At 43.3% G+C, this 12,976-nt stretch overlaps 1 protein-coding gene across 1 annotated transcript in view; it reads right to left on the reverse strand.

Annotated features, from left to right (window-relative positions):
* The window catches only part of XYLB (xylulokinase), an 82,727-nt gene extending 70,129 nt beyond the window's left edge, over positions 1-12,598 (reverse strand). Inside the window, exons 1-8 of the mRNA XM_066550821.1 lie at positions 12,367-12,598; positions 10,031-10,113; positions 9,143-9,212; positions 7,299-7,379; positions 5,965-6,051; positions 4,735-4,863; positions 3,432-3,497; positions 506-578 (exon numbers count right to left, since the gene is read on the reverse strand). Of these exons, the coding sequence (XP_066406918.1) occupies positions 506-578; positions 3,432-3,497; positions 4,735-4,863; positions 5,965-6,051; positions 7,299-7,379; positions 9,143-9,212; positions 10,031-10,113; positions 12,367-12,411 (634 nt within the window). The 5' untranslated portion in view covers positions 12,412-12,598. The remainder of the gene's footprint in view (positions 1-505; positions 579-3,431; positions 3,498-4,734; positions 4,864-5,964; positions 6,052-7,298; positions 7,380-9,142; positions 9,213-10,030; positions 10,114-12,366) is intronic.
* Between the last annotated feature and the right edge of the window lie 378 nt (positions 12,599-12,976).

The following is a 12,976-nucleotide window of genomic DNA, read 5'->3' on the forward strand; positions in this document are numbered from 1 at the left end:
GCTTCATTTATGCTTTCTTCTTCCTGGTTCGTTTTGAAAATATACTTCTGTTGTAGATCCATACTCCAGTTAGGTGGGGAAGAAATCATCACAATATACAACATTTTCACATCCTGTGCGCCTCTGAGCTAAACCAGCAAAACTAAAGAACAAATATCAGAATTCAGGAGTTTAGTTTGAGATTCCACAACTTTCTGATGCCTCTAGAAGGTCTTTCACCACTCCTTTATACATCACAAAATAATGGAAAAAAAAAACTATAATTACATTTAAGAATCTTTTCTGTGGATCCATTTGATAGAAGTGAGAATCAGTATGATGGGGAGAGATGAGCATAGCAAACATCAAACTGAAAGGAGTAACTTAGCTTAAAATCTAATATACTAGTCATTAAAATTTAAAGATTGAAAACAAGCACCAGACACCTTGTCCCCAATCTGTAATGTGTGGAGATGGGAAAGAAAATTTCCTTGGTAAACTTACTATGAAAAAAGCCCATACTTACCATCACTGTAATCAATGGGTGCATAAGCTCCTAGGAAAAGGGAAGCTGCAAAGCTACTGACCAAAGAGATTCTCTGCAAAAAAAAAAAAAAACAAAACCAGTGAGAAATAGTGAGTCACATCAGTATTCACTTCAAAGAAAGTAAGTAGAATGCAAATAAAATTATTGGAAGCAGCAAATGTTAATAGATGCTTAAGATTAGGCCCAGAAAACACACAAATATACATCTAGAAGGATTACTCAGTTGCAGTAATACAGCACATATCAACCTAAAAGTAACCCCATGATAAAAGCTGTTAAAAGCTCTGCCTTCTCAAACATGCAAAACACACCTGCTATGTTATCATACTGTGTTAGCATGAATCCACAACTTCAGTCTATCACAGAAAGACTTCCAAAGGAAAAAAAACCCTCATTTTCAAAGAAAAACACTTTCTAAGGAGAAAAAAAACCCCAACACCACAAAACCACCTGTGTGTTGATGACAGGGAAATGCTCAGAACCCTGCTCTGCCCCACCCAGAGCACAGGTCTGTAAACTTTCAGAAGCTCCAGCAAAGCTCTTGGGGCACCTTTAGCACCTCTTTGGGACCCCTTGCCTTCCTTCCAGCTGAGCCCCCAGACCTCCCTGGAATTACTGCCAGGAGCTGGTAATAAACAGCTTTGAACTGAGCCCCTGCCTGCAGCTCTGCCTCAGGGCATGCTCCAGCTGCACAACATCCAACTGCAGGGCTGGCCAAAAAATGCCCCCTAGGACACAGGACACTGATCCACCATGAACCTGCCTCCTCTTCACATCTGCTGTGTGAACCACCAGGTTAACCAGCCACAACCAGGCTTTCTGCATGATCAAGAACTGCCTGACCCCAAGAAGCTGGCACAGAAGCAGACAAATCCCTCATTCTGTGCTGTGACTCACTCAGAAGAAATATGCTTGCCACCCAATAACTAAACAGAATCAAACTTCTACAGGTGGAGCGAGCCAGAAGTGACAGGTTCTTATTAATGATCACAAAAGCACTTCTTCACAGCATTCAAGGGCAGCCTGTAGCCAGAGATCTAAGAGGTGGTTGTAATGGCCAGGAAATTTAATGATGCACTCGCTCTTCGTGCATCTCTCCCCAAGAATACATCACATTGTGCTCAGGTAACAAAGGCCTACCTTCTGTGGTGCCCCAGTGGGCACTAGCTGCCTGAAATGGAAGGAAAAAAGGATGAAGTTAAACTGTGAATCAGCCAGCCAGTTTAGCAAGCTGACCTGCAGAAGCAAAAACATCCACCTTCCACATGTCATTGAGACTGCCAAGCTGTTCAGTGCTCCTTGAGGGTCCCCAAGAGCAGCTCTGGCAGAGAGATGTTTTGTGCTTGAATGCATTTTGCATAAGTTTTATTGCTAGAAGTTGCCATCAGTTCAAACAGCCCTCAAAGTCTAAAATTGGTTTAACTAGTTCTCAGTCCCACTTCCCCCCAGTAACATATCTTTCTCTAAATTTAGTCTTAAGCTTATGACCAGATCATATAAGGGTTCTGTTTCATCTCATACCTTACTAGTTACAGTGAGAATGTAAAAGAAAAGGGGAAAAAATTGAAAATCTAGCATTCTCCAACAAAATAGAGTCAATTTGCAATTCACTTTCTCATGAAATGAACTGCTTCATACAGGGGCGAGATTTAAAAAAATAAACCCACAAAAAAAAAAAAATGCTATCAAGAACAGAAGTAATGGAAAACCAGGTCTTCCTTACTCCCCTTTATAAAAACAGGGTCTATGTTTCTCCTTTTCCAGTCAATGGGAGCTTCACCAGACTGTCACAACTTCTCAAATACAATGGATAGGGGCTTAGCCACTTCATTCACCAGTTCCCTCCCAGGACCTATGGAAGTATTTCATCAGGTCCTTGTGCAGCTTCAGGTCCCTTAGATGGTCTTGAACTCAATCCTCTCCTACACTGGGTGGCTCTTCATCATCCCAGTCCCTGCCTTTGCCTGCTGTGGCTCAGGTGATGTGGCTGGAACTCTTGCCAGTGAAGGTCAAGGCAGAAAAGTCCTTGAGCACCTGGCCTTCTTCACAGCCTGGCTAACCAGGTCTCCCATTTCCTTTGAAGAGGGCCTACATTTCTCAAAATCTTCTTTTTAACACCAACATAGCTATAAATGCTTTTCTCACTGCCCTTGATATCCCCGGCCAGACTTAATTTTGTCAGGGCTTTAGCTTCCCTGACCTGATCCCTAACTGCTCAAAGAGCCCTCTGTATTCCTACCAGGCTACTGCCTTTACTTCCACCTTCTGTAGGCTTCCTTTTTGTGTTTGAGTTTGTCCAGCAGCACTTTGTTCATCCACACAGCCCTCCTGCTGTTTTTGCCTGACTTAATCTTAGTTGGGATGCATCACTTCAGAGCTTGGAGGAGGTGATCCTTGAATATGAACTAGCTTAGGAGAGCCTGTATCCTTCCATTCCCACACTCCAGGAAGCATCCCACCATATCTCCACAATGCCAAAAGGATCAGAACCCCCTAACTCCTGTTTATTCCCATGCCATGTGTGCTTGCCCAGACATTAAATCTGTTCCATCAAAGATGCTCTCCTGCTGACCTGCCATCCCTCTCCAGGCTCTGGCCTTCTCCTTCTGGCACCAGCCTCATAGGAGTGGGATAATCTGAGGTTCTCCTCCTTCAACAACTTCAGTTTAAAGCTCAATTCACCAGCTCGAGAAGTATAACACTCAAAGTAGAACTGATGTTGGATTTTTATCTGCCTAACCACTAATAATTTAACAGAATTTAAAAAATTCTATTTTCATCTTAAATTCAAACCCAAGAATCAGAATAATCTTTAGCAAAAAGGTCTGTAAAAACATCTGCACAAAATAAATTTTAAAAGACTTTCAACAATGTTTTTCAATAAGGGAATTGAAGTTAAGCCAACCTCAGTTTGCTTGTAGACCTCAGGATTCTGGCTGTAAATCTTTGCTATCTGGTTTCCTGTAAAACGCTGAGAAAGAAATGCAAATGCTTAGAAACACAAACCCTAAATGGAGTCAATAATCATTAACTCTGTGTAATGAGTTCAGAACACTGCACTTTGGATATTTAATTTGCCTGATGCATGATGAAAGTCAGTGCACAGCAGGCAATCTGCACTAAACAGGGTATAACACATAGTCTCATTATGAGAATTTTGTTCACCTTTTGAAAAAAAGGCATGTGGAAAAGCATTGCTATCCATAATTTACATTTCAGAAATGACAGTTCAATGGAATGAATCACACTTATTCTGTGCACAGGAACCAGCACAATTCAAATGCTGCCTTCAAATCCTTGAAAAGGTTTAAGCTACACAATCTATGTACCTGCCTGTGAGGCAGGTGAATTGAAATTAAAGCAAGAAGTTACATACTCAAAGCATATACTCCAGCACAGGCTAAAAACAGCTGTAAGAATATTTATTTTTCATCCATGTATTAGGTCAGATAATCAAAAAACCTTTTAACACTGAAACCTTAACATTTAACAAGTGAAAAATAAACTGTTAGTGGTATGCAAAGTCTGATTTCAACATCAGCCATAATGATGATTCAGAAACATCAGTCAGGGAGGTTAAAGCCTTATTCTGATTAAACAAGGGGCTGAGGTGCCTGCAGGGCAGTCCTGCTCCCACTCCAGAACTCATTGTCACAGTTACAAGGAGGGAAGACTCAGGAAGAGGAGACAAGTGACAGCATATCTCTGACAGTGCCCCAAGCCTCTGAAACACTCTTAGGTCAACAGCTGCTTGTCAGCCTCCAGGGAATATTAAAAGGCCAATCTTTTAATTGCAGAAGTAACCTAGAGCATGATTCACAAATAGGTGGATGGATTTACCCTAAACAAAAGTGTAACACAAACTGGGTTTCCATTCCAGTAGAAATGTGGCCACACAAGATGCTCCCAGGGGACAATGAGGTCCTTGAGACTTTAAGCATGGCCACCCAACACAGCATTTGGGAACCCCTGGCCAAATGCTCCAACTGCTTCCTGAAGCAAAATTTCCAGTGTTTGGTTCACGTCACAGTGAAATTCCTGTATCTCCCTTTGTGGGGCTAATGCAAAGCACAGTATGGTTGGAGTTTCTTCAAAAGCTCTGTCTCTCACAGTTAATGGCTGATGGCTACCTGCTGCAGCTCCCTGCAATGACAGAATTGTTTCCAGCACGGGATTCTGCTGGGAACTCTCTCCCATCCTTTCCTTACCTCATAGGCCCTGGAGCCAGTGACACTGGCCAGGTGCTGGGCTCCCCCCAGGGCTTTCTCCAGGGCTCTGCACTGGGAGGCTGTGCTGGAATCCATCCAGATGGGACTGTCACTGACTGAAAAACAGCCCTGTAATCAAGAACACCCTCTATTAACAAGTCTGATCTCTGAAGTCCCTGCTAGAGTAATGAAATACAGCAGCCATTCATATCAGCTCAGCTCTCTGACATGCCTCCTGCCTTTCTCTCAGCAATTGCAGAAAGCTGATATTGGGTACAAGGTTGGCCAGGGATGAAAAGTTCAACCCAAACTTTGCATCAGAAGGAAGCAACATGGTTTTTTTCTGCTGTCACTGCACAGACCCTGCAGCACATCCTCCGGCAGCCAAAACCCCTCCACAACAAACCATCAGATTATCTTCCCACAGCTCTAACAACACATTTCTCCTTAATGCATGGCATAACCACCTGGAAATTCAACTGAGGCTTAATCCACCATTTATTCCAGCTTTTAATGTCATTTCCATGAGTTTTGCACAGATGAGATAGCTACAAAACTAATGACTTAGCACATTTAACACAATAGTCTCCCTTTCAACATATATCTGCCCTTTCTGACACTGAAGGAAGGGAAGAAGGGTCTTCTAGAGGAAAGCTGAGTCCTCCCAATTTTTCTTTTTAAATAAAAGCTTGTCAAATCCATGTTCAAAGCTCACCAATCACACACATAAAGTATTGAGGTCAACAAGGTACTTGGTTAGGATTTTAAGTCCACACAGCATTACCCTTGCCTCTGAAAGGATAGAAGTGTAAACTGGTCTTTTTAAATAGATATATTTTCTTATGAAATCACTTGCACATCCTGCAAGGAATCTCAGGTACAGCAGTCCTTTTCACCACAATTTTTTGTTAATAGAAATATTTTTAAAATGTAAAATATTTACAGATTGTTTACAAAAATATTACATTTTCTAGAAGAACAAAGAGGCTGTTACTCTGACACAGAAAGATCCTGGGACACCCACTGGCACCTGTAAGCTTTTAAAGCAGAACATACAGCCATTCAGGAGAAAATGAAATGCCAAAAGTCCTGCAACTGAAGGAATAACTACGACATTTCATTTATGCTGCAGGGGCTTGCAGGCCAGCCAAACAAGAGGAAGAAAAGCAATGTATAAGGATCAGAAAAAGGACAGTGTAGCCCTCCCTTCAGAGCTTTTGTGCACCTTACCTTTAGTGATTGATGTAAAGGCAGTTCAGATGATGCATTCTTTAAAATCTGGATGCTTCCTTTTTTCCAGTACACACTCCCATGTTGCTGTAGGAAACACAAACAGGAGCTGGAGATGCCCTCCAAAGCTTCAAAGTCCTGATCTTATATTCTAAGGAACAAAAGAGCTCTCTCCACACCAGGACCAAAAAATGGCCCATTTCAAATCAAGGGTCTCAAAAATCTCTTATTTAAGACTGAGCAAAGCAGACCCTAAATCAGAATAATATTTTGAATGACAGAATTTTCTAGTGGGGACAATTACTGCGTTGCTAATGGCATTAGAAACTTATTTGAGGTCTCTCTGAGCTGTAGCCAGGGCTCCACAGTCAAAATGTAATTCTGTGCTATTTCAGCAGAGACCCCTGAGCCATCAAGGCTGTGCCTCTTGCTGGAGGGGGCAAAATAAAGGGAATATGGGCAGTCTGGAAATGCACTCCCTTTATTCTCTTGAGTAAGGTGGGGTTACTTGGCAGTCCTCAACTTGTGCTCCACTGAAGAATTCATAACAGAGCCTTGATACCAGCTCTTATTTTCAGACACTTTACTCAGACTTTCAACTGCAATCAATGAAACATAGAGATGAAAGCAAGGGGTTTGATTAATTAGTCCCAGATACATCAAGATGAATAACCTAAACCTCACATGTCAGAATTAGCTGTTGCTTTGGTGCTGTCCTCACCCTGAATATCATCTGTGAAAGTTATAAAAGCCTCTGTTGATTCATTGGAGTACTAGGAGGAGACTGGCTAACTGACCAAATGTCAGGGTGGGTTCTATAAATAAAAAAATAAATAAATAAAAAAAGGCATTATGCTCTACAGGCTAAATCATGGAACCATTTTTGTCATTTCTGCATCATTTGGGTTTTGTTGTTTCTGTGCAGATCCCTGTCCAAGGCAACAAAAAACTGCTCAGTGGGATGCTACTGTGCTTTTAGCAAACTGTGCTCCTTGCTGGTTTTCCTACACTATTTTCCACAAGCACCTGGATCTGCCTGAAATTCAAAATGAACAAAGAATTTAAACAACATGAAGCCAAGAAGTTCTGCACTAAGCTGATCTAAACAATTACATTGCAAACCTCATCCTCCACTCCCACCATCTTCTAGTGATTTCTCTGTGTGCTTCAGGTGTCCAGTTTCCCTGAGGAATGTCTGTGGATGCTTATGTAGAAGTTTAGATCTTATTTTATGCCATTACAGTCTTCTGCCATACAACTGTTTAAATTTATCACTCAACCTTATACTCTACCAAAGAAATGCAGTAAAACTGAACTTTTCTGTATAAACTAACCTGGCCAGCACCAGACATTGCTCTGACTTGAGAGAAGTCAAAGCCTGAAGACTTCATCTTTTCCAAGATCACATCCAGAGCCTACAACAACAAACAGAATCAAGAATGACAGTAACGACCTATCAAATTATGCATACTCACAATCTGGAATTAAACAGTAAGTTCATGTCATCACTGATAAGAGTTCATTGGCAGATAATGAAAAATTAGTTAATGACTATGGACTTTTCAAAAATCTACATAAATTAATTTATTAAGTGAGACTCCATAAAAGAAAAGTTGAGTCACACAGGGGAAAAATAAGATCTTTAAAGAAGCTAAATCACAAAGATCCACTCTTTGAATCCTAAATAAGAGGCAAAAATTAAAGAACTTCAGTTCATTAAAAAGCACTTTAGGAGTACCAGACACAAAGAAAGATTATCTTTTCTGCTCTTACTTTTGAAAACTTATGAAATCTTAATAGGGTACACCCTGCACCCCATCCTACAAGACATTAGGTAACCTCAATACCAGTGCCCCCAGTGTCAACAAATTCACAGAGTCTTTAACAGAAAGATAATTCAAGTGATTTCAGCACTTCAAGCACCTAGGTAAATTTTGTTCTTGATACATTTTCCTGAAGTTTAAAGCAAAAAAAATTACTCTATCTTTAAACAGTTTAATTTAGACCAGCATTTCCCAGACTCTCTTGACAAATGGACCACTGCAAGACTTCCAAACATCATATATACCTATATCATTATATTATTAATTTAATAATCACAACAGTGCCTCTTCATTGTGGCTCAAAAAACCAACTGCAAGCAAATTTACCAATCCCTTGTCAGCTACTGTGGATCACCAGCTGGGGGTTTGGTGACCTTTCTAACATTTTAACTATTCAAATCCCTCTAGTAGGAAAAACTTACAGAGTACCATGTAAGTGTCACAGTTGAGATGGCCATGACACACAGAGCATCACCACACAATTCCAGAAGGCTTTAAGCATTTGTTCATACCCAGTAACACCTTAGCACATCAGAAAGCTTCAGGCATCTGCACATACAGAGGACCATCCTCCCACCTCAGAAGTCTGCAGGCATCTGCCCTTCTTGTTCTTTAGCCCAGCCTTTTATACCCCTGATGTTAATGCACTGCACCTGTGTGTCCTCTGGCCCCTTTGGTGATTAATACACCTGGGCACTCCATGGCTCATTGCTGTCAATGCTGTTCACCTGCTTTTCACAGCTGTAGCCCATTGGGGAGGAGGCTCAGCCCCACTCCCAATTACCCCAAACTGTGTGCCTACATGTAAATATTGCAGAATCTGCACAGAAATAAGAAATTTTATTAAAAAAAAAAAGCTGTACTTCAAAATCAACATCAGTCAAAGTTACTGACTGGGAACCAGTGAATAAATTGCCCTTTCACCACTTACCAGCCTCAACATCAAGCAGAGCTTACTCTCAATTAAATAGTTTAAGTAATATGGGTGCTACAAAAACACAGATTCAAGCAAGGCAAAGTGGCAGCTGCCCCATTTGTGTATGAGATGGAAAAAAAAGAATCTTTTTTTTTTCAAATGAAAGAAAGTCAGGAAGGAATTTCTCACACGTAGAATGCTATAATAGTAGAAAGTGAAGAAACAAACAAAAAACCCATCAAAATGTTAGCAATTTCTACTATGTTTGTTGATAGCATCACTATTTGCATACCAAAGACACAGAACAACACTTCAAAGAAAGAGAATGTAAGCAAAAGGTCTATGTTGATTTGAGTGATGAGTTCCACTATTGCTCACAACAAACTTTGATTTCTGTAACAGCAAGGAAAAAGTTGATCCATATAAAGTTTGTTCATACCTTGACCCACATAAGCACTGGTGAAGTGACTGTCAGTCTGTCACTGTGAATGTAGACTCCACCTTGAGTCCTACAGAAAAAGAGGATTTTCTCCTGGTAAATTCAGCATTTTTTTTTCCCTGCCAAGTAGAGTTCTTCAAGTTTATAATGACCAAGAGAATTTGCAATCCTTTTATGTTAAGAGCAAGGATCAGTGTTTGAAACATGGAAAAGTAAAATCCAGCTCCTAGGAGGTGACATGTTTGACACAATTGCAAAGTAAGTGATTTTAAAGGAAAGGCCCTGATCCTAGAGATCTGTGATACAATCCATTGCTGATATTGCTCATTGGCTGCATGTGATTCATAATCATTTCTGTCACAATTAGTGACTTGAACCTCAAAGATGAGGTTCAATTCTGCTGTTAAACCATCAAGTAAATTAATGTGTTTTATTGAAACCTGTGACTGGAGGATGACATTTGTCAATTCTAGTCTATCATTTAAGTAAGCAAATACTGTCATCCCACATCTTAACAACTGAATTTATCCCAAATGCCTTTTAGATGTTCCCCTCATGCAATTTACATGTTGTTCTGAGAGCATCCCACCCAGTCATGTCCACAAGTCTAAAATTCCAAAAGAAAAATAATGGTTTATTTATATGTAATATTTTGGAGTATATTTTCTTAATTTGTCTCCTGTTGGGAGCTCTTGTTATATTTACACTCAAGGAAGGCAAGAGCATATACTTCTCTTGCAGAGTGGGAAACATGAGTATGGCATGATTTTTTTCTATGCCTCCATAAATATCAGTGAGACCAAAAAGGGCAACAGTCCCCCTCCACCCCAATCTCCAAAGCTTTAAATTACATTATTCAAGTAAAATATAAAATATAAAAAGCCTTACTTAAATTCTGGAAGGTCCTTATCAAAATGAACATTATCCTCATAAATGACCCTCAGCTGTTCATCGATAGCAATGACTTTCAACTAGAAGATATAAAACAGGAAGTTAACAAAATCTAGCAATAATTGAATAAAACCGATGACTCATTTATAATAATTTAATTCCCACAGACAAAATGAAAAAAAAAATCACCCCAATCCATACAACTCACTGAAAGTAGGGCATAATTTTACATTAAACAAATTATTATGTGAATTTCCACAATGTTACCTATTCAGCAACATGTGGGTTTGTTTGTTTGTATTTTCTTTCTCCTGTAATGCACAAGATCAGGCTACAGGGATGTGCTAAAGAATGGCAAACATGTTACCAGGCTCGTAGCTTGCATCACAGTAGCCAGCTTTTCCAATTCCTCCAAAGAATACAGTATCTTAAAGATGTCATACACCTTCCCTTTTTTTTTTTTTTTTTTTTTTTTTTGTCACTTCCTTTTTTTTTGTCTTATCTTGCCAAGGAACCTCACAGACCCTTTAGGCTACCTTGAACACCTTTCCTGCTCCCCACATGGTGAGCAAATTAAATTCTGCCCATTTGGAAAAGCTCAGAGGGCATTATATAAGTGTATTTTGAGCTACTGCCACAGAAAGCAACATCTCCAACTCCACAAAGCTAAGCCTTCTTGTAAGCACAAATTAGAAGGGTACCACAACCTTTCCTCATCTATCTTCACTTAAGTTCACCTAGTTCTGCAGAAAGACAGTAAGAGCTGAGAAGAAAAGCAAGAAGCAGCTCACATTCTGTGCCTATTTCAACCAAGGGGGAGAGTGCAAGCTGCTGCTAAAGGAACTGATTAACAAAGAACCTACAATTCTATCATCTCAAGGAGCTGCATTCAAATAACAAGGCCATCCCCATTTTTACCACAGTAGTGTAGAACCATTATCTATGCCCTGGCACAACTCATTATCAACCTGCACTAGCTTAAAAATGGCTCTGACCCACTGCAGCTTAATTGGCTCTCTGCTTGCAGCATGTCCCCATAAAAACACTTGATCAGCCTAACCTGGATGTGTCGTTTCAAGCTCCCAAACTTCAGCACAACCATAATGGTGATTTATGCTCGAACACCTATTTTTAACATGTTCAGGTCTCTGCACAACTTGGGCAGAGATTCTATTCACAGTGCAGCAATATCTGGCTGTGACTACAAATCAGAATTTCCAGCAGAAACCTGAACATCCAGGTTCAGAGCCTTGATTCACACGAAGACACTGGGAATCTGGGTTTGGATGCAAATCCCAGCTCCTACAGCAGCAGGCAGAGGGGCCATATGCAGCCTGCATAAAAAGAAGGACCACAGCACTCCTCCAAGATTTAAACCATCCCTAGCAGGATGGGGAAGCAGGACACATTTGGATATACAACCCACTGCTTCAGATGGGGCAAACAGAAAGGGATGAAGGTGAAGGGGATATGAGAACAACCAGGTACATGCACTGTGTGCAGGCCATGGACATCTTAAAACACACAAATCACCCGGAATTATTACAGCCATAAGCTAAAATACAGGAAGTTCTGCTTGAAAATGACGAAGAACTTTGTTACATTGACTCTGGCAGAGCACTGGAACAGGATGCTCAGGGAGGACACGGAGTCTCCGTCTCTGGGTACATTCCAAACCCACCTGGCCCTATTCCTGTGTCCAGGTGACCCTGCCTTGGCAGGAGGTTTGAACTGGATCATCTCCAGAGGTCCCTTCCACAGACTCACAGAATCGGTCAGGTTGGAGGGACCATAGTGGATCATCATCCGGTCCAACCTGCCTGCTTTGGGAGGATTCTGAGTAGACGTCTATTGACTGTCCCCAGCGACGGAGACTTCACAACCTCTCCGGACAATCCAGCCCTAAGGATTGTGTAATTCCGTGAATAATTTGGCACCGGCCGTGTGGGGCTGCAGCGGCTGCGAGCCCCGGGCAGGGAGCACCGCCCCGCTCCCCGCAGCCCCGGCCGGGCCCGGCGAGCAGCCCCGCCCGGCGAACCCAACCCGCCCGGGGAAGGAGGAGAGCGGGGACGGAAGGCGCGGGGAGGGGACGGAAGCGGCGAGAGAGGGAAGGCCTGGCCCCGATCTGGCTCGGCAGTGGCGGCGGCGCCATCCCCTGCTCATCCCTCCGGGGCAGCCCCCGCTGGCCGCAGCCCGGGCCCGCGAACGGAGCCGAACCGGGCAGCGCAGCCCCGCAGCGGGAAGGGAAGGGAAGGGAAGGGAAGGGAAGGGCAGCCCCGCCGCCGGCCGAGGGAGGGGAGAGCCGGGGAGAGACGGGGGAGGTGGCGCGGTACCTGCTGCGTGCTGAAATCCCAGCCCAGGTAGCAGGGAGCGGCCATGGCACGGCACGGCCCTGGCCCTCAGCCGGGAGCCGGGGCAGGGAGAGGGAAGGGGGCGGCTCTGCTGGCCCGGCCTCCCTCCCGGGGCAGGAGCCGCCGGCCCGGCCCCGCCGAGCGGCGGCACCGCGGTTAATGAGTGCTTAGGGGGCAGGGAGAGGGACGAGAGATCCATCCCTCGCACCGAGGGGCCAGGAGGAGCTCGGGGGGCGATGTGGTGGTGGATCGAGGCCGTGGTGGGGTGATGCTGCGGTGAGATTGTCCCGAGGTTAACGAGTGCTCAGGGGGCAGGGAGCGGGACGAGCGCTCCATCCCTCGCACCGAGGGGCCAGGAGGAGCTCCGGGGGTGATGTGGTGGTGGATCGAGGCCGTGGTGTGGTGATGCTGCGGTGGGATTGTCCCGAACACGGCCCGTTAGAGCTCGGGGGTGATGCTGTGGTGGTGGATCGAGGCCGTGGTGGGGTGATGCTGCGGTGGGATTGTCCCGAACACGGCCCGTTCCCCGCTGCGCAGCCCCAGCTCACACACCGGGGCGAGGAGATGCCGTCCCTTCATTCCAGATTGAGCA

This window comes from Molothrus aeneus, chromosome 1 (genome assembly GCF_037042795.1).
Source record: "Molothrus aeneus isolate 106 chromosome 1, BPBGC_Maene_1.0, whole genome shotgun sequence".
Taxonomy (NCBI): domain Eukaryota; kingdom Metazoa; phylum Chordata; class Aves; order Passeriformes; family Icteridae; genus Molothrus; species Molothrus aeneus.